Raw genomic sequence first — 21,117 nt, forward strand, 5'->3', positions numbered from 1 at the left:
GCCTGGGAGCAGAGATAAATCTCTCCCTCTCACTGTGGGTTCCTAGAAGTGTGGGGGAAGTTTCTTTTATTTTTAAAAAGGACCCTTTCAGATCCCTCTGGGCACCATCACCTAATGAATTCCCTGCTCCTGCAGGGCTCTGAAATAACATTCATATCCTATATTTCTCCTGCTTTCTGCTCCAGCACATGCTACTAAAGGCGGTGTATTTGTTTAAGGGCATTGAAGAGTGGAGGTGGCATCTAAGAGTCTTTGAAAGGATGTTTTGGGGAGTCTGGAGTCTATTAATTACTTGATCACCTTCAATTTTCCAGGGACTGGATTTATGTTTTCATATCATTATGCTCCAGTACTACTGGTCTCCTGCTCCCACTCCAGTTTTAATCACAGCCATATAAAGCAGCTGATAGGGCAGGAACTACAGCACAGAGAAAATTAATCCTCTACACCTAATTGTTTTTTTTTCCCTGTACACAATTACAGATTGAAAACCCCAGACACAGAATATGAGATCATATTAATGAAATACATACAGGTGCCTACAAGGGTCCAATATTACCTTTAAATTTTACTTATTAAAGATGGTGCTGCCACAAAAAAAATGTGTTATGTGATTTATTTTTGTGTAATAGATCTATAAAGTTATAGATCTATGTTTAATAAGATCTAATAGATTTCAACTTGATTAAGTGTGGCCATGTCTCAAATTGTACCCACCATTCACTTTGACCTGAGCAGTGGTTTTCAGCTCCCCAGCACTGCAGGTGTAGTCCCCAGCATCTATGGATTTCACATCTCGAATTATCAGCTCTGCCACAGTCCCATGCTGCTTAAACTCGTACTTCTCGCTGGCATAGAGGACAGTGTCTCCCTTCATCCACTTCACCGGGGTGCCAGGTTTGCTGAGCTCACAGGTCAGCCTGACCTGCTTTCCTTCTTTGGCTTCCTCATTTTGGAGCTCTTGCTTGAAAAGGACTGGTGTTTCTGAGAAACGGGATAACACAAATGTTAAAAGGAACACATGAGGTTAGAAATTACTTTTCTCTTTTAGTATCAGACTTCATTTTGTGAGACAGAAAACCACAGGAATGAAAAAGCACTAGTGAAGAGTAAACAGATTCTGACATCTCACATCTGGCTGCCAGCACTTTACAGCTGGAAAAAAAAAATTGAGGACAGATGCTTATTTTCTTTTTAACCACTATCTGCACTGCTGAAGATGCTGCTGCTCTTACTGCTTTCATTATTAACATCAGTGGCAGATGCTGCACTGCAGCTAATGACACAAACTGCGCTGCAGACGGCTGCTCAGAGCTGGATCACCAGCACAAAAAACATAAAACTTCACTGAGGTCAACTCAAACACAACACAGAGGACACAGAGGAATGGCAAAGCACTTTATCGTGACCAGCAGTATTGATTTCTCATCACAAGAAACACCTACAGTGTATTTTTTTTTTTTATCCAGCAAGAACATAGACTTAAAACCAGCACAGAGCAAACACAGAGAGGGAAGCACAGCAGAACGTGACAGGGTCCCTGTGAAGATTCCCCTGCAGGCTCTGTCACAGCCTGGAACTCAAGGCTTTAAGGTGAGCTAGTGCAGGCAAAGCACTTTTGGGGGAAAAACAACTGAAATGTTCAGACAAGGAAAAAATAAATTCTTCTTGAATTATGCTGTCTTAAGAATATGCAAGCCAGCTAGTGACCTGTGATGCACTTAACCTGTGGCTGGTGAAAATCTACACCCAATTATCCTGCTCCCTATTACCTCTAGTTTGGGACATTCAGTGTCACACAACTACTGAGTGTTTTTTTTCTATTTTTGCATTCTGCTGTTCTGATGTGATGCTGATAGTTAAAGGAAAGGTTTCCAACAGCACAGTTTCTTACAGACATCCTTTTGACTTCACTCCTTGATCCGAATCTGTGTGTTTAAATCCCACATCCATCCACACCCTTCTCTGTGAGGGGAAAAATGGGATTGTTGTGGGAATATCACAAACGTGGTTCTTTTCGAACAGAAAATAGTTCATCCAGGTCTTACTGGAGTCAGCACAGATCTTTGTTTTGTGTGCAATGGATATGGGGAAAATACCCTTGTGCTACACAAAGACAGAAAATCAGGGTAATTAACAACCAGCTCTTCTTCATTGCATCATCAAGGTCTTCTCTTTCTTTCACAGTCTCAAGTTGGTTCTTTGTGCTCTAGAAAAATCCTGTGAGCAGCTTGTCCTCCCACTCAGTGCTCTGAGGTTCAGGTTGAGCATCCCAGCAACCCAAATGCTTTTTTTTGTTCACACTGACTTCCTTAACCCAGATGCAGCTTCTGATCAGTCCATCCCAAGGGTGTAGCACCAGCTGCACACAGGACATCCTCTGGTCTGGATAAACATAGCCTGTGTCTGTAAAATCCTCCCTGTGCCTGCTCATACCTGCCCAGGAGAGTGATTGAACTCACAGAGTAATTGAACTCAGAGCTCCTCCTAAGCCTGGGGCTGGGACAGTGACTCAGGAAAGGCAGAAGCAGTTATAATAGGCAATTATCTTGTATTTTAAGATATTTGGTGAGCCTGGTTCTGACCTGGATGAGATCCAACCCATACCTAACTCAGAGATAAAAGACTCATCTAAGAACTTTTGCCTCAGCTCAGACAACAGCCCTTTAGATCAGAGAATCATAGAACATTTTGGGTTGGAAGGGCCTTTTAAAACTAATTTAGTCCAACCCCCCTACCATGACCCCAGACATCTTCAACCAGACCAGGCACTCGGAACCCCATCCTACCTGACCTTGAATGTTTCCAGGGATGGAACATCCACCACCTCTCTGGGCAACCTCCTACGGTGTTTTACCACCCTCATTGTAAAAAACTTCTTCCTCACATCTAATTAAATTAACCCTCTTTTACTCTAAACCATCTTCCCAAGTCCTATCAAGCAGAAGAGCACCTCCTGCCCCGTGATGCTCTGAATAAATCTGGCTGCCTAAAGCAATTGCACAGACAGATGTGGGGCTGGGAGTCTCCTCCTTGGAGAGAGCCATCACTGGAGACAGCTCCAGGAGGTGATCCATCCTTTCTGTGGATTACCTCTTAGCCTGGGGTGTTCTCCTACTGCTCTCTTTTTGGGGTTTGGAATGAGGTGTTCTTTAATGTACTTTCCAACCCAAACCATCACAGGATTCCTTGATTTTCAGATGCACTAAAGCTCCACAGAGCTAGAGCCAAGTCAGATGAAGGATTCTCCTGTTTCCCATTCTGTCACCTCTCTGGCTGCTGTTCCAGATGGGAACACCTCAGTGCACATCACAAGGTCCCTTTTCAGTGTAGTTTCATGTTTTTATCATTTCAATTCATTACTCTGGGCTCGGTGCTAGGACTCAAACCATCACTCCAAAAGTTCTTACCCTTGACAGCGATGACTGCACTACTTTTGGCAGCACCAGCCTCACACTCACATCTGTCACTGTCTCTTTCTTCTGCCCTGTGAATGACAAGCTTGGCTTCAAACCCTGACTGCCTGATGTTATATTTGGAAGAATTCCTAAGGCTCTTCCCATCTTTGCACCACTTCTCAGGGCTGGCTGATCTGGAGGTGTCACACTGAAGGCTCACATCCTCCCCCCTCAGTGACTTCAGCGTCCACCAGCTCCTTTGTGAAGACACAGGGCTTCTCCAGATTCTTATAAAAACCACCTGACATTATTCAGAAGAGCTGTGGATTCTCAGATCACAAGTAATCTGTGAGATTTGGATCCAGGATTGCTTGTATCAAAGCTATGGTAACAAAAATTTTGGTATTTATGACTATAAAACCCTCAGGAAGGCACCAGTGATGTTGTAAAATGTTTAACTATAAAATGATAGCTGGGAGAAACTGAGAAGAAAAGATTCCTGCTGAAGAACATAAATAATTAGCGTTTTGCAAATAAAACCTTTTGTCTTCCCTCAGGAAAAAGAAATCCATTTGCATTTCAGCAGCTTAGCAAAATTTGGGCAAATTTTCAGCTTTTGCAAAAAGAAAAGTTCTTAGAAATAAATGTGGTTATTCTGAAAAAAAATGAGATTATGAACTGACACAGTGGAGACTGTGTTTTACATCTCTAGGCAACGAGAAATATTTATATTTCCAGTAAGGAAACATCCCTCTAATCCCACATTCTTAGGCTGTCTGGCATTTATTTTATGTCTTTTCTACCAAACACTGCAGTTTTACCTCAATTTAACTTCTCCAGAGAAAACACTCCATTGTCAACAATGAATAGTAGGGAACACATGCAATGTTGCCTTTCAAACAAGGAAAACTGAATTTAAAACTTACTGGCTGCCCCTCCCCCCTTTTTTTTTGTTTTTTTTTATTGAATTAATTGATTTCTCCTCATGAATCATCACCATCTTATCAGCTTGAGGAAAACTGAACGAGGCATCCACTGCAGCATCACTGCATTGTGTCATTCCCATGTAAATCCAATGAACACTCCAAGTGTTGCCCAGGATTACAAAGAGCTCATTCTCCTGCCATAATTTCATTATGTAATTAATGTCATTCTTGAACATATACAGATATACGATGATGCTGCTAAATTTGTAGCATTTTTGTTCTTTTCTTTTTTCCACCTACCCACATTAACCCCCGCTTATTTCTACCCAGCATTTCCTCTTCTGCAGGTGTGATGATGGATTTACCTTTAACAACCAAACTGGCAGATGTTTTCTTATCACCAGCTTCAAATGTAATGACCCCCGAGTCCTTCAGTGAGAGCTTTTTCAGCGTTAGCAGGTGATATCCACCAGGCTGGGACTGGATCTCATTAAGTTCATTGGTATGGAGTGGGGTTTTGTCCAAAAACCACTGCACTCTGCTATAGTCTACGGGAGAGATTCTGCACTTGAACATGGCAGATTCTCCTTCTAACACAGTCACATCCTCCAGGTCTTCCGTTATTAGCACTTTCTGGCCTGAAAGGAACATAAATACATCAATTACTGGAATCTTCAGTTTCTGGCGTGAAAATCGACACGGAAAACTCCCAAGGTTTCCCAAGTAAGAAATACATTCGTGACAGAGAAGATTGAAACAGAATTCCCCCAATATTGACCACAAAACCCACTCACAGGAAGATAATATGTACAGGACACACAAAAAATAGGGTGAAGACAACTTTAAAGCACCAGGAAACACAAAGCAGAACAAGTAGCCAGTACAATGCAAATCCAGGGCTGTAAATTTTCTCCTAATGAAATGCCTGGACAGGTTTGGAAGGATGAGTCTCTGACAGCATTATTGGGCTCTAAATGTCACCAAGAGATGATCTCTCCCTTGACAACCTGCCTGATTTTCTACAGCAAAAACAACTTCCTTTCTATGGAATAGCACCACCGATCCCACACCTTCTTCAAGATCAGTCCAACCACAAACACAGTGGGAAATGGAGAAAATACCTGACTGTGGCTTTGGTAGAAAAACCCCAAAACATCTGCCCTGAAAACCTACCTGCCTGGATAGATACACCCCTAACTAAAAATAGGTATATAAATATAAACACACATACAAAGATAAACCTCACTATAAATATATATAAGAGGGTTATCACTGTATACGAAAATGTCTCTGAAGTTCCTCCTACTTATAAAACCAGCACAGGGATGTTTTACTTTGATGTTCGTGACAGAGAAGTGTTTTTTCCACTCAGAAAAGCTGGTGTTAAAAACCTCAGAGTGAATTCAGACAGCTCAGAGCCTGAGGTTATGATGGGGATTAAACACATTTCTTTGCTTCTCAAGGATGCTGCGGCAGATGATAAAAGGAGGAGTCTGACTTTACCCCTTTGTCTTTAAAAGCTACAATAATTAGCAAGTGGACGCTGCTGCACCTCCATCTGACTATTCTGGAATCATTTCTCCAGAGGGCAGGGTCAGATGGAGCATTGGGGTGGAATTCTCCCCTGTGAGGGTGGTGAGGCACAGGCTGCCCAGAGAAGCTGTGGCTGCCCCTGAATCCCTGGAAGTGTCCAGAGCCAGGTTGGACGGGGCTTGGAGCAGCCTGGGATACTGGAAGGTATCCCTGCCTGTGGCAGGAGATGGGGGTGGATATCTTTAGGTTCCTTTCCAACCCATTCAATGATTCTATGGACCATTCTATTTATCCCCCACCTCTTAGAAACCGCTCCTGGGAAGAAGAACCAACGGGTATGGAGAAAAGCCTGAAGGCAGGATAATTTTCCCCCATCCAGCGGCAGGCACTGTGAATCACATCCATGTTATGTTCACACAGGAACACCAATCTCTCCCCTCACATGAGCCTTTGGGGGGTTTAAATCACTCCCAAAATGCTCCAGGTGTAATTGCTTCAAACTGCTCTGCATGTCCAGCTCTACATTCCTGTATTTTTGGCCACGTGTTCCTGCCATCATCGGAGACACAGAACCAGAAATCAGCGGCTCTGCTGCCCTGCTGAGATACAGCGCTGCCTGTGCATGTTTCCCATGGCAGAAAAGGGATGTACAGTCACATTCCTCTCCTTCATACCTTGCACAGTTAGCTTGGCTCTGGACTGGGTGTCCCCAATGTCACAGCTGTAGGTGTCACTGTCACTTTTCTCCAAGTTCTTTATGGTCAGCTGGAGGACTTGTCCTTTCTGTGTGATCTCGTATTTCCTGCCAGCCCTGAGCTCAGCGATGCCTTTCCTCCAGACCACAGAGGATGCAGCTCTCTCACTCTGGCACACAAAAACTGCAGTTCCACTTTCATCAGCTTTCAGGTCTGAGAGCTCCTTGACAAAATAATTAGGCTTTTCTGGAATGAAAAAAAAAAATTAAAAAGAAATTAAAAGAGAGACAGATTTGTTACCCAAACTAAACCTGAGCATCCAGAGTCATCTTTAGATCCTCTCTGCTCCAACTAATAGAATCATCAAAAAAATCATCAGAGAATCATTTAGGAAGAAAAAGACCTTTAAGATCACCAGGTCTATTAACTTAATTAAACCACGTCCCCAGTAACCGCATCTATATATCTTTTAAATCCCCCCAGTGGTGGGGACTCCACCACTTCTTTGGGCATCCTGTTCCAATGCCTGACCAGCCTTTCCATGAAGAAATTTCTCCTAACATCCAATCTAAACCTGGAGGCCATTTCCTCCCATCCTATCAGATGGAATGCACCGAAGATCACCAGGCTCCTCTCCTGTCACAGGACGTATCAGGTGAAATATCTCCAGGAAAGTTTGATGCCATGATCCATGTACTGGTGAGGTCTCCTCTTGCAAACAGTTTTCATCAGTCATATTTAAAACAGAATAATTCAAATTGCCAGCTTTGACTGGCTTGTTACAGAGCCCATTAGATTGTTCAGCATCCAAAAGGTCCTTTTTTCATATTTATTTTTTTAAGCTTTTAATCAATGATTTTTTTTTAAGATAAAAATTGATCCTGCCCAAGGAGATGGAGGAGAAGAAATCTCCCATGCTTGTAGATATTTACACCCAGCCTCTGAACCTGCCAGCTCCTCTGCACCCCTCAGCTGACCTTGCACAGTGATCCTGGCAGTTGTTTTGGATGTCTCTGTCTCACAGGTGTATTCCCCACTGTCCTTGACCGTGGAGTCACGGATGATGAGAGTGGCCCGTGTTCCCTCCAGCTGCAGGTCGTATTTCTGGCTTTTCCTGATTGCTTTGCCATCCTTGTACCACCTGATGTTCACATCAGCTTTGGACAATTCACAGCTCAGGCTGATGTCCTGCCCTGCTGGTGAAGTTTTATCCTCCAGCAGTTTTGTAACCTCAGTGGGTTTTTCTGCAGAGATTTAAAAAAAAAGAAAAAGGACTTTGGAATGAAAATCATCTCTATGTATGGTTGGAAGTTTTGCAATTCAAATCACAGAGTCCCAGAATGGTTTGGATTGGAAGGGATCTCAAAGATCATCCAGTTCCACCCCCTGCCATGGGCAGGGACACTTTCCACTATCCCAGGTTGCTCCAAGTCCCATCCAGCCTGGCCTTGGACATTTCCAGGGATCCAGGGGCAGCCTCAGCTTCTCTGGGAAACCTGTGCAAGGTTGGAACAAGATGATGGAAGCTTCCTTCCAACCCAAACCATTCTGGGATTTCCTGATTCTATGGAAAAAGGACTAACTGCAGATTATGAACTATGTCTGAAAACCACTAATTTCATCTCTCCACTGACCGTGCAGGAGCTTTGGGTGATTATCTCTGATGCACAGTCTGGGTTGTAATTATCTGTACACACTACATAGTGTAGTCAGTTCTCAAATATCTATTAAAAGTTTCATCATTTCACTTGTTTTTAAGGGAAAATCTCAGCTCTTCAAAGCTCATAGGGAAGGTTGCTGTCAACTCAGATCATAGCAAGTGTTTGCTGAGAAACCTTATGAAAATACACCCAGGACTTTTCTGACCCCATTACCTTTCACCACCAGGGAAGCCTTGGAGGTGAGCCCACGGGCAGTGAAGATGACTTCCCCAGTGTCATTAGGAATGACATTTTTGATGCTCAGTGTGTATTTCCGACCCGCGTTGGAGGCTTTAAATCTCCCCGCACTTTCCACTTTTCTCCCATTCAGCGTCCAGTTGAAGTCGTCAATGCTTTCATGGGACAAAATGCACTCGAAAGTGCAATCTTCTCCCTCCTGGATTTCAGTGTTCTTGAGCCGTTTGGTGATGCCAATATTCAGTTCTGGAGAACAAAAATTACATTAATACAAGTTAAAAATTTTAATTCACACAAGGGGTATGAATTAAAATCTAGTATCTAATATCTAATCTAATATCTAATCTAATCTAATATCTGCTAGATTGGCAGGACACCACTGCTTCCCTTACTGTGACATGGGGATGATTTTTCAGACTCAGAATCATCTCAAAGTTGTACAAAAAGAGAAATGTGAATCTCCTGGCTGTGCTCAGGAAGGACTGAATGAAGAAGAGCTCAGTGGGGAAGATTCAAGGTTCAATGAGTTAGAGAAGAGAAAAGCTGTCAGAAAATAAGCCTCTGGGATAATGGCTGAGGTTCTTCTCCCTGCTGATAGGAGAAATGGGATGTCTGAAATTTTTGACTTGTTACTCCTGCTGTTCAAACCAGGCAAATTCAAGACTTTTCTCATTAACATTATGAGTTTGGAAGCCATGAACAATTCTTTGTCCTTGAGGCTGACACAAGGATTAGAGGACAGGCTGAACAGCTGGGTTCCTCAAAGATATTGTTGTCCTGCTTTTGTGTTCCTACAATGCACTCTGAGGCAATAGCTCCAAATATGAACCAGGCTGCCTGGGGGATTTTCTGCTGTTTGTTGGGATCTTTTTGGGAGTAATTTTTGCTTTTCTAGGAGGATTTCTGCACTTTAGGGACGTTGAGGAAGAAAATACTGTCACTAGGTTCCTGACAGCGGATTTTCACATAGAAACCCCAGATATACTTGCACCAAAATTAACAGGGATTGTTCAGACCTCGCTGTATTATGCAAGATTTGTTCAGGAAGAGGTGAGAGCCCAAGGGACCAAGCCCATCCATATTTTTAACCCGCCTTGAGAGGCCCCTGTGTACAGCACTTACCCTGAACGCTGACCTTTGATTTGGCCACATCAGTGCCGATGTCACAGGTGTATAACCCCGCATCTGTCTTTTCAAGGTCATGGATGAGGAGGCACAGGGTCTTCCCAGACTGTATCTCCTCATACTTCTTGCTAGAAGTGATCTTCACGCCATCCTTTTTCCAAACAGGTTTGACCTTCTCTTTGGAGGCTTCACATTCCAATTTGATCACTCCTCGCTCCTCACCGAAAACGTCATCCAAGGATTTCATGAAGACAGCAGGTTTCTCTGAAGGTCAAGAGGCAAAACAGAGAAAAACCAGGATGTTTGGGACAATTTCAGTTGCCATCAAATATTTAGAGACATTAATAAGCCCTTGGCAATATTGCTGATACCAATCAGAACCTTAACCAGCATGACTCCAGAGCACCCCCAGGTCCTTCATCCTGCTCTCAATTCTTCATCCTGCTCCAAACCCCTTCATCCCAAGATTGTGTTGACATGAGGGGCTGTCCTGGCCCAGGTGCAGCACCTCACACTGGCCTTGTTGAGCCTCAAGAGGTTCACATGGTCTCATTTCCTGAGCATGTCCATGTCGCTGTGGGTGGCACCTCAACTCTCAGGCACGTCACATACCCTCCAGTGACACACTGGGTGTCACCTGCACACTTGCTCAGGGTGCCCAAGAACATGATAAACCACAGAAATCCAGTTGTGTGACTGAACTTTAGGATGTATGAAGGACAGCAGGAAACTGTCTTCATGGCTGATTGAGTCCAGCTCCAGAACTGATGTATTAAAAACCATAGAATTACAGAATATCCTGAGTTGGAAGGGACCCACAAGAATCATCCAGTCCAACACCTGCCCCTACACAGACACCCGACAAACCCACGCTGTCCCTGAGAGCATTGTCCAAGCAGTCCTGGAGCTCTGGCAGCACTGGGGCCATGATCATGCCCTGAGGAGCCTGTTCAGTGCCCACCACCCTCCGGGGGAAGAACCTTTTCCTGATATCCAACCTAAACCTCCCATGACTCAGACCCAGCTGTTTCCTCAAGTCCTGTCACTGACCACCAGAGTGAAGAGATCAGCACCTGCGCTTCCACTTCCCCTCCCATGAAGATGTTGAAGCCCACAGCAAGGTCTCCCCTCAATCTTCTCTTCTCCAGCGGACCAAATCAAGTGACCTCAGCTGCTCCTCTCAAGGCTTCCCCCTCCAGACCCTTCACCATCCTCATGGCCCGTATGTCACAGCTCAACGTTTTTTATCTATTAAGCAGGATTGCTCCATGGATTTGGTAAATAATGGCCCATTTGCATCTCTAATTTTCATTCAGGAGTGTGATCTGGACCCACCTATCACCTTCAGCCGCACCGTCTCTGACACCTTGTCTGACTTCATTGTCACCGTACCAGCGTCCTCAGGCTTCACCTGCTTCATGGTCAGCGTGTAGCACTTGCCAACGCTCTTGATGTCATTGTAGTTGTTGGTGTAGAGGAGGGTGCCATTGAGGAACCACTCCACGTCCTCGTCATCGTGGGACAGCTCGCAGGAGAACACAGCAGAGCTGTCTTCCTCAATCTCCACATCCTGCAGGTGCTTGAGGACCTCTACATTGCGGGCTGGAAATTGGGGAAACCAAGGGGCACCATCACCACCATCATCATAAATCAGTTGTTATCACAATTTTATGGAGGTTATTATATTATTTGTTCTGGTTTCCTGCACACCCTTTGGTCACCATATATTGCTTACTTAGTTCTGCATTTGCTCCAAAAGAAAAAAAAAATCTATTAATAAGACTAATTAAAATTTTCTAGAACCCTCAGCTCTCTTTTTATATAAAAATCAGCTTGGATGTTTTGTTTGTTTGTATTCTATTTAAAAAAGAGTACTTTTTTTCCAAAATGATGCTACAGTGACCCTAAGCATCCCACAGAGCTCCAATCCCTGTGTGTTTGTCACTGTGCACACAAACACATTTTTAACTAAATTGTCACTCATTTCTAGGGAAACTGTGACATAGAGGATGGGGTGAAGGCAATGATTTGGCCACAAAGGCAAAGTACAAAGAGATTCTGCAATTTACTCAGGTTTAGGGAGCAAGAGGATTTTGATTCTTTTCTTTCCCAGTCCTTGGGCAGAGATTTCTCCTTGCAGCTTCTCCACTCATGGAATGCTGGTTTCAAGGATGAGAACTCCGAAGAGGGTTTGGGACTATTACTTGATTTTTTATTTTTTTTTTTAAATATATATATTTGTTTGGATAGAATGGAATCACAGAATCATTTAGGTTGGAAAAGACCTCTAAGATTGAATCCAAACATTCCCCCAGCACTGCCAAGGTCACCATTGAAACCACATCCCCAAAACTTTTCAATCCCTCCAGGGATGGTGACATCACCACTGCCCTGAGTAGCTCATTTCAATGTTTGACCACACATTCAATGAAGAACCTCTGAAAAGCCAAACTGCTTCCAAGAGATGCTCCCTGGACTTTTGGAAATGATTTTGTGCCTCAGCTCCAAGTCTTGCTGGAAGTGACACAGTGAACATCTTTCCTTGCAGTGTCACGTGAGGGGAAGAACTGGCTACAAAAAGTTCCATGCCCAGATGGGGTAGAACATCACTATGAATAACAATTGTATTCAGATGTATAATAGTAGCTATAAAATGTATATATAGCAGGTAGACAAATATATAGCAGGTAGACAAGATGACACCGCCGTCAGGAAATGAAAACCACAGCCAGGATGACCAGAACTGGAGGCCTGTGGCAGTTTGACATAAAGGATATTTTTAGTTAAAAGCACCAGAGGTCTCATTCCTTGTATGAAATGGACAATAATGTGTCTTGACAAATGTTAATTTGTACCTTACCCAGATGGTGCCTTCCCACACGCATTACCAGCTTCAGAGCGAGAGATGGATTTCAGGCTGGTGGAATCAGCAGCTTGCTCGTGAAAACCCATTTATATAAAGTTAGAAGATAACTATGGGAATCAACCTCTCCTCAGGAGGAGGAACCCTGAGTGAAATAGAGAATCACAAAGACCAGCACCAGGCCAGCCCTGCTGCTGCAAACCTCTCGTACCTTCAACGCTCAGCGTGGCTTCGGTCTCGGCGATCCCAGCCCTGCACTTGTACACGCCGGCATCCTCGGGCTTCACCTTCATGATCTTGAGCTCTGCTGAGTACTGATCCCTCTTGATTTTGTACTTCTCTGAGGGCTCAATGAGCACTTGGCCCTTGAACCACCTCACGTGCTTTGGGGAAGGCCTGAAGTCACAGGACAGGATGACTGAGTGTCGCTCCAGGACCATCTTGTCTTCCAGCTTCCTGGTGATCTGGATGTGGTAATCTGCAAATCAGGGGTGGGGAAGAAGAATGGATCAATCTAAAGAAGAGGAAGGCTTTAATCTGTATTTCCATTTCTGTATGCCCATTAATTCCATATTTGACTTCCACAACTGTTTTGTGAACTACCTATATCCTGCTACAAGTGTCTCTAACAGAGCTCATGTGCTTTGAAGCTACAACAGCACGATGGTCTATAAGGAAAGCTGATTTCTGTAAGATAATACTGTATATTAACCACCAAAATTCATGGTCCACTTCTGTCTCAGTGCTTGCTGAATTGCTCTCTAATTGAGGTTTTCATTTAAGTAAGAGCAAATGAAAGACAAGACAAGGACTTCAGGATGTGATTGGAGAGATTTACCATGGTGACAGCAGAAGATAAAAAGCCTTAAGGCTTTGTCCAAATCAAGTCAATGACAAAATGAATTAAGTAAATGAGCTATCAAACTTGTCTGTTCAGAAATGGGACAAAATAAACTCTCCTGGCAAATTTCATCTGTTTTGTCCTCCTTGGTAAAGTCAAGAGAATAAAAATAAACCAGAAACCAGTTTTAGCTTGAAAGATTTGCATACCAGGGCCACCAAAGTCATTTAATCAGATCCCTTCCTAAGACATTTCTGGCTCAGTTGGTGCATCCAGCATTGCCCCCAACAACTTACAGCTGGGAACTAAAGAGATCTTCCAGGTACACACACATTTCCAAGAACCCAGCCCAGAATAGAGAATATTTATGACAAATTACTTTCCAGGCACTGTGAGAGGGGAGATCTTTTTTCTGATTCGCATCATATATATTGAAAATCACATTACCTCTGACAAGCAGGTTCGCCGTGGATTTGGATTTGCCAATGGAGAACTGGATGGTGCCTGTCATATCAACACTTGTTTTTATTATTGTCAGCCTGTGGATGGTGCCTTCCTGCTGCATGATGATGTTTCTGCCAGCCTGCAGGGCTGCTCCCTTCAGGAACCACTTGGCAGGTTTCACAGATGGAATGGATGTCTCACATTCAAAATTGGCTTCTTCAGGCTCAGTCACGTCCTCATCACACAACTCTTTTACAATATTAATGGCTTGCTCTGGATGGAACAAGAGAACAGGGATTTAGGAGTCATGAAAGCTTTTCCATTATCAGCCTGAACACTCCTGACATCTTTTCTGCACTTATGAACTCAAAGGGCCTTAAAACATCTTTTTTTCTTTTCTTTTTTTTTCTTCTGTATAAAAGCAAACAGATATTGCTGGTCAGAGGCCAGAAAGTGAATCTGTATCTCTTGGTTCCTAGTCTTAATTCTAAAGTTACCTTCCTATCCTGATATCAAACATGTAGTGCTATAAAATGGACAAGAAGGTTCATTGGAATGCAGATGTTGATAAAAGGAACTGCAACATTTATCTGAAAAACAGACTTTATCCAATACACTTAATAAACATCTCTGGAATGGGAATTTCCTCATTTTCCTTAGGAGAATGTACCATATATTTATTCCTCATGGTGCTCCTGTGTGTAAAAGTATTCAACACCAACGGACTTCAGAAGAAATAACATGAAAAAAAATCCATTTTTAAGCAGTATTGTGTTTCCAAAGCAAACATCAAGTCAGCCAGCCCACCCTCCACCCAGTGCATTCTAGGGGTGAAAAAAAAAAAAAAAGAGGAGTTTTCTACCTTCAACAAAGAAATTAGCACTGGTTCTGTCATCGAAGGCATCACACGTGTACGTGTCCTCGTCCTCGTAGTCAGCGTCGTTGATGATGAGTTTCCGGTAGACACCCTCGCTCACGATTTCGTATTTGTCCCCGTGGTGAATTTCCACGTCCTTCTTGAACCACCGGACCTTGGCGTTGGCCCGGGACACCTGGCACTCCAGGAACCCCCGGTGCTTCCACAGGGCGATCTTATCCCGCAGAGGCTTCACGATTTTCACGGGCAGCTCTACGAGAACAAAGGAAATGGAATACAGTCTCCATAAAAACAGTACGGTCTCCATAAAAACTCATCGGCAGTATTTCTTCTGTGTCCAGTAATTTGGAGGATGACAGGAATCCCCGCTATGCTGAGCACTCAATTAACAAGTTTAATTAGTAAGAGCTAATTAAGGGAAACCTTTCCTCCATATTTTACCACTGGAGTGGCTGAACTGCAGAAGAAACAGGTGGTTTCCTATTGGAATACTGGAAACTTGGGGTTTGGGATTTTAGTATATAGTAATATGCAAACCAATATGGAGGATTTTAGACATTGTCTAAGTCCTTCTTCTTCACCTTTTTCTGCCTTCTTCTTCATGGGTTTGGGTGGCTTTTTGTAACTGGTTGATGGGGTCCACATTGTGGACTTGAAGTAGTTATTGGGTTTAAAGTAAAAAAAAAAAGAGGTAGCATTTCATAATTGGATGGACAGTCCTTGAAAAGGTCTTGTAGAGATAAAGAAGTGCTCCATTTTACCTTCATTTTCTAACTTGCTTGTTAGAGCTCACAGCTCGTGAGACTATAATATAGATAAGAATTAATAAAAATCCAAGTCCAAACACAAACTGCAACTCTGTGTATTAATCCTGACCTTAGGAGAGAAAAAGAAGCCATAACGATTACGATTTCCTCAACATCTCACAGCAGTGCTATGGCAAAACAAGGGACTGATCGCCAGTTTCCTGAGTTCCTCATCAGCGTCAATTCAAACATCTTCCTTTTCTCTCCTTCTATCACATTGTTTTAGTTAAACACACCCAAAAATGCTGGGTTTTGTTATAACATACACCAGAAAGTGAAAATGCAAGAAAAAGACAAGCTACAGCTTTTTGGCCCCTCAAATTGCACGCACAACTTTAAATGTCTAAAGGTGCAAATCCAGCCTCCTAAGAAAATGAACTGAAATTAAGTCAAAATAAACTCCCAGGTGATATCTACCCAGGCAGTAAAAGTAGGCAGTTTTTCTTTTCCTGAACACTGCAGGAGGTTTTTTAACCTTCACATGCAAAGTGAGGGAAGTGAATTGATTTGCAAGGTGAGAGAGCAGAAGCAGCGCTGGCACGAACAGCAGAATTACCTTTTACAGTCAGATGAGCACGAGATTCTGCCTTTTCTGCTACGAATTTGATCTCAGCTGCATCCTCGACGTGGACACGTGCATAAGTCAAGGAATAGGTCTTGCCTGGGGACAGACACACAAACAGACACAGCTCAGCTATTCCAGAGCAAAACCCTATTTTCTAGTCTCCCTCCTCCAACCCACCCCCATTCCAGAACAAAATCCCCCTTTTCTCCTCCTACCATCCTGCCGCATTTTGATGTTGTCGGAAGTCTTCAGCTTGTTGTCATTTTTGTACCACTGGGTCTCGACCTCGTCGTGTGAGATCTCACAGATGAAAGACGCACTCTCGTATTCGTTCACTTCCACGTCTTCCAGTGGTTTTACAATCTTGACATCTCGGGCTGTGAAATGACAAAGATAAATATTTATCTGGGGGTTTCTCCATAAGTGAGTATGGTGTGTTTACTTTCTGCATAATTACATGGAAAAAAATGGGGATGTGTTTTATTCAGGACCAGCCTTTCTTTCTGGGTAGTTTCTCTCTTCAACACAGTGAATACTTTTTATGGCTGAAGCTTATTGCAAGAGGATTTTACAGATGCTGGAACTTCATACAGGTATTAATGAAAGAAATACACATATTAATGAAAGAAAATTCAACAAGAAAAACTTAATACCAGTCTAAAATCTTAGATCATTATAAACTTGTCTCATTCATGCTTCTCCTCTGTTTTACATAGGAGACCTTTTTCCTGAGTCTCCTGAACTGAGTATAATCCTCTTTAACTCTGCACCTTGGCGCTCCTTTTGTCAGAACTGATCTACTTATCCACGCTACTGCAGCCCTTTCTTTTTGAAAAAGCAGGCCTTGATCCACACCTTGGATCAGGTTCAGGAGCAGAGCTGAAATGCAAACAGCAACCCATCCCAATCCCAAAACCAGGGAGAAAAGGGGGAGTTCAACAGTGCAATGGGACAGATGTTCACGAAGACACTGCTGAACCCAAGCGGCCACATGAGGACAGCATCTAGTAAGCAATGAGAAAGATGCTCTGTCTTTCACTAAGTGCTGATCAGTTTTTCAGAGGCCCCTTTGGAAAATAACATCTATCAGGGCACAGAAGAGCTGCATGTTGAGTAACTTGGCTTTATCTCAGAGCTTATCTCAGGTGCTTCAGATCCTGGTGACTAAACACACCTGGTGCTTCATCAGTTGCAATACTCAGATGGAAAAACTGCCTCAAGCATTAAGGAGAGGTGCAGGCAGAAATACCCTTTTCTTAGCATTTACATCCTAAAAATTAGGGCACTTCCTGAGCTCATACCCAAGGCTTGTCCAGTCCCCATTCAGGCAAAGTCACTCTGTGACAACTCTGCCACCAAAGCACATCAGCACCAACCACCTTGGGCCAGGCTGTCCAGTATTTCCTGATGTGCCAATCCACAAACACCATTTGGATTCCAGAGAATAGAAATCACTTAAGATAAATGGAAAACTGAATTAGGGCCTCTTCCAAAAATACTGCAAGGATAGAGCAAGCACAGGACAGCTTTGCCAGCATTTTCACACCAGGAAAAGAAACGTAACTAAAACGAGCAATTGTGAAAGACAAACACTCCACAAAGAATTTCTTTCTGTGTACCCAAAAATGCTGCAGCAAATGTGTTTTCCTACTTCAGCCAAACGTACCATGAACCTTTAGAGTAGCTGATGTCTTGTCTTCAGCTGCTTGGCATGTATAGGTTCCCTGGTCTTCATATTCACACTTGTGAATAATGAGGCTTCTCTTATTTCCTTGGGAGATGATTCCAATGTTTTTACTTTGCCGGATCTCCTTCCCATCCTAGAAGGGGAAAAGGTCAAAGCAGATGACCCTCAACTCCTGTACATCTGCAGTGTGCAAAACAGACATTCAGATCTGTGCTTATTTCATCCTTCTCTTTGGACTGAATGGAAAATTGTGTTTAAATGAACATATGTTGAATACTCATCACAGGACAAAAATTTCAGGAAGCTGGAATGGCTGGAGAACACACAGAAATTTTGGATGATCTCAGACACCTTTTTGAAGGCTTAAAACACCATGCAGGGTTGGCAGTGAGTCCCTTCAGACATGAATGGTTTTAAATTAAAAGAGGGACAAATTTAGACAGGGAATAAGGAAGAAGTTTTTCACGATGAGGGTGGCAAAACACTGGCACAGGTAGCCCAGAGAGGTGGTGGATGCCCCATCCCTGGAAACATTCAAGAGCAGGATGAACAGGGCTCTGAGCACCCTGATCTGGTTGAAGGTGTCCCTGCTCATGGCAGGAGGTTTGAAATGAGAATGACCCTTCCAGCCCAAATTCTACCTTGAAGAATTGCTGCTACCTCAAATTATGGAAGGTATCAGCTGAACCCCAAGGGAGGCACATAAAATGCCAGAGCTGATCCTCAAAATGACATTTTAAGGAAAGGGAACTAGATTGTCGCTGGCAAAGGAAATTGAGGCTTTCCTTTATATCAACATTTCCCAAAAAGGCTGTAAATCCTGGGTGAATACTGCCTGCTGTGGAGCGAAGCACAAGACTGCAAATCTGTAACAGCAGTGCTCACATTCTGTGCAAGAATAGAAAAGTCTAACTTTCAATCCAATATATAAATACAGTAAATAAAAACCTGCGAGTGATAAATTGGGAGAGTAAATGAACATAAGGACAAGAGCAATGCTAAGAGCTTTACTGCAAAGGCTCAGGCTCATATTCCCTGCAAGTTGAATTAAAAGCTCCCATTCCCTTCCAGAGAAGTCAGAAATTAAAATATCACAATCCATTAAGTGCTGTACCTTGAACCACTTCACATTGGCATGGGGTTTGGACAGCTCACACTCAAATGTGGCCTTGAGCTTCTGAGTTACACTGACGTCTGCCAAAGGTTTGCTGATCCTCACAGGCAATTCTGGGAAGGAAAGAGAAAGTCCAGTGAATGGGGAATGGAGTCACACAAGCACTGATGGGTAGGCAGAGCCTGGCTTTTGTGATAAATAAAATTTGTATTGGTTTGGGCACTTTATCAATCCCTCCCACTTTATCATTGTTCTGTGGGAAGTGATGTCACAACGATCATGTTGGCATTAAAAGTGTAGGAATAGTGTAAAAGGCTAGTTTGTTATTTTTTTTAAGTATAGTTAATAAGTAATTTGTAAATTTTTAGATAAAGCTCTTTTGAGAATGAGAAGTTTGTTTAACACAACAATGTATTTTGAAGGTAAAAGATAAGTGCACGTATAATAACAAAGAATTTGTCTTATGTGAATTAGTAAAGAAAATATGTAAACAATCTGAGAATAGATGGATTTGATAAACAAGTAAAATTTTTTTACTAACTAATAAAACAATTAACAAAAAATGCTATTAACTAATTAGAAGTTGCCTTCAAAGTTTATAAAAACTGCATAAAAAACAGCATGCAACCATGATAAAGAGCCTTCCCAACCTTCTAAAACCTTAATATCATATCATTCTATATGTTGTAACCATCTCTACAACGACAGGATTGGGAACTTTAACATTGTGATAAAGTGATGCCACAGTGATCCTGTTGGCATTAGAATGAAACATTGGCGTGCTTTGCATCCCTTTCAGTTACAAGGAAAATTTGCTTAAGTTCACTCTCCAGGTGAGGAGAAGACAATTGCACCCACCCCAAGCAGGGCTGGAACATTCTGTGCCTATGTACCTGTCACAGTGAGCCTCCCTGAGGAGTTAATGCCTTCTGCTTTGAAGGAGATGAGCCCTGCATCTTCCAGAGCCACCGAGGAGAGAGTCAGGGAGTGTTTCTTGCCCAGGACACCGAAGCTGACATTGGGCGCAGGTTTCAGACGGACACCGTCCTTCTGCCAGGTCCCCTCCACGTCCTCGTGTGACACCTCCACCTCGAAGGTGACAGTCCCTTTCTCAGTCACCTCCAGGGGCTGAAGGCCTTTCACCAACTTGATCTGCCTCACTGGAAAACAACGTGGAAAAGTTGTGGGTCTTACACTGGCAGCTGTGAAATAGCCTGAGGACTTCCTAAATGGATTATTTCAGAATCAGAATCATTAGGTTGGAAGAGACCTTCAGGATCATCAAGTCCAACCCCTCTAACCTCAACTAAACCTTGGCACCGAGTGCCACATCCAGTCTTTTCTTAACCACATCCAGAGATGCTGAATCCACCACCTCCCCAGGCAGATCATTCCAGCACTTTAACACTCTTTCTGTAAAATACTTTTTCCTGATCTTCCTATTGCTCATGCAATTTCCCTACCAACTAGTTGGCACTTGCCAATTAAACAGTCACTTTTACAGGAAATAAAACTTATCCATTGACCACACCGCTAACATAGCTGCTATTTTTTAAATGGATGTTTTCATAAGACAAACCAAATATCACAGAAAACACTGGCCACACTTTCTAACAAGGTCTATCTGTTTTTAGTAAAAGAAAGACAAGTAAGTTTATGGCAATACTGTGCGGTTCTTCAGTTAGGATAAAACAAGGATGAGAGGAAAAAGCTATAGTAAAAGGAAAAAAAAAAAATCCATGACATGGTGCAAAAAGTGCTGACACCTCACAGGTTGGTGGCCAAAGCATCCGTGGTTTGGGTGGATATTTCCTGTTCCTGTGACAAGACACCCATGCCGTCTCATCCTGTAAAATGGATTTAGTGTTTAAACTTGTATCACCACTAAAATAATCAAGTTACCAATTAAAAAAAAAAAAAAAAACAACCCACAATGATGGCTCTGAGACCTCTCCAGACAAACTGTTCCGTCATCTGACCATTAGCAAGCTTTTTTTAGAATATAACCTGGATCTTTCTCACTGCACTGAAGTCCATTATTTCCTGGCATCATGGAAATTGTTCCCTTCCACTTTGTAAGACATCAAGTACCATCAAAAGATTGTTTTCAAGTCCTTCCTCACCTATTATTTAGAACCAGCCCAGCACCAGTTGGTGGCAAGGGCTTTATGGACAAAATTAAACAGTCCTTGAGTGATTAAATCCTATCTTCACCTACTCTGTGACAATTATGACAAAAAGATGTAGGAAAGGGACAAAACTACAGGGCTATGGATGAGGCACTGTTAGTTTACCCAAGAGAGAAACATCCTCAGAGAGACAATTTGCTTTTGAAGATTTTTAGA

At 42.9% G+C, this 21,117-nt stretch overlaps 1 protein-coding gene across 2 annotated transcripts in view; it reads right to left on the reverse strand.

The window, feature by feature from the left end:
* Nucleotides 1–21,117, reverse strand: part of OBSCN (obscurin, cytoskeletal calmodulin and titin-interacting RhoGEF) — a 182,848-nt gene that overhangs the window by 116,113 nt on the left and 45,618 nt on the right. For both annotated transcript variants that reach the window (XM_066201918.1, XM_066201928.1), the window contains exons 22-36: nt 19,666–19,932; nt 18,773–18,885; nt 17,638–17,791; nt 16,187–16,348; nt 15,963–16,067; nt 14,586–14,852; nt 13,727–13,996; nt 12,650–12,916; nt 10,911–11,177; nt 9,573–9,839; nt 8,427–8,696; nt 7,530–7,796; nt 6,532–6,798; nt 4,690–4,962; nt 718–984 (exon numbers count right to left, since the gene is read on the reverse strand). In XM_066201918.1, the coding sequence (XP_066058015.1) occupies nt 718–984; nt 4,690–4,962; nt 6,532–6,798; nt 7,530–7,796; nt 8,427–8,696; nt 9,573–9,839; nt 10,911–11,177; nt 12,650–12,916; nt 13,727–13,996; nt 14,586–14,852; nt 15,963–16,067; nt 16,187–16,348; nt 17,638–17,791; nt 18,773–18,885; nt 19,666–19,932 (3,483 nt within the window). The remainder of the gene's footprint in view (nt 1–717; nt 985–4,689; nt 4,963–6,531; nt 6,799–7,529; nt 7,797–8,426; nt 8,697–9,572; nt 9,840–10,910; nt 11,178–12,649; nt 12,917–13,726; nt 13,997–14,585; nt 14,853–15,962; nt 16,068–16,186; nt 16,349–17,637; nt 17,792–18,772; nt 18,886–19,665; nt 19,933–21,117) is intronic.

The sequence above is a fragment of the Chamaea fasciata genome, unplaced genomic scaffold, assembly GCF_029207755.1.
Source record: "Chamaea fasciata isolate MVZ Bird 193981 ecotype frontalis unplaced genomic scaffold, bChaFas1.0.hap1 SCAF_1, whole genome shotgun sequence".
In the NCBI taxonomy this organism is placed as follows: domain Eukaryota; kingdom Metazoa; phylum Chordata; class Aves; order Passeriformes; family Sylviidae; genus Chamaea; species Chamaea fasciata.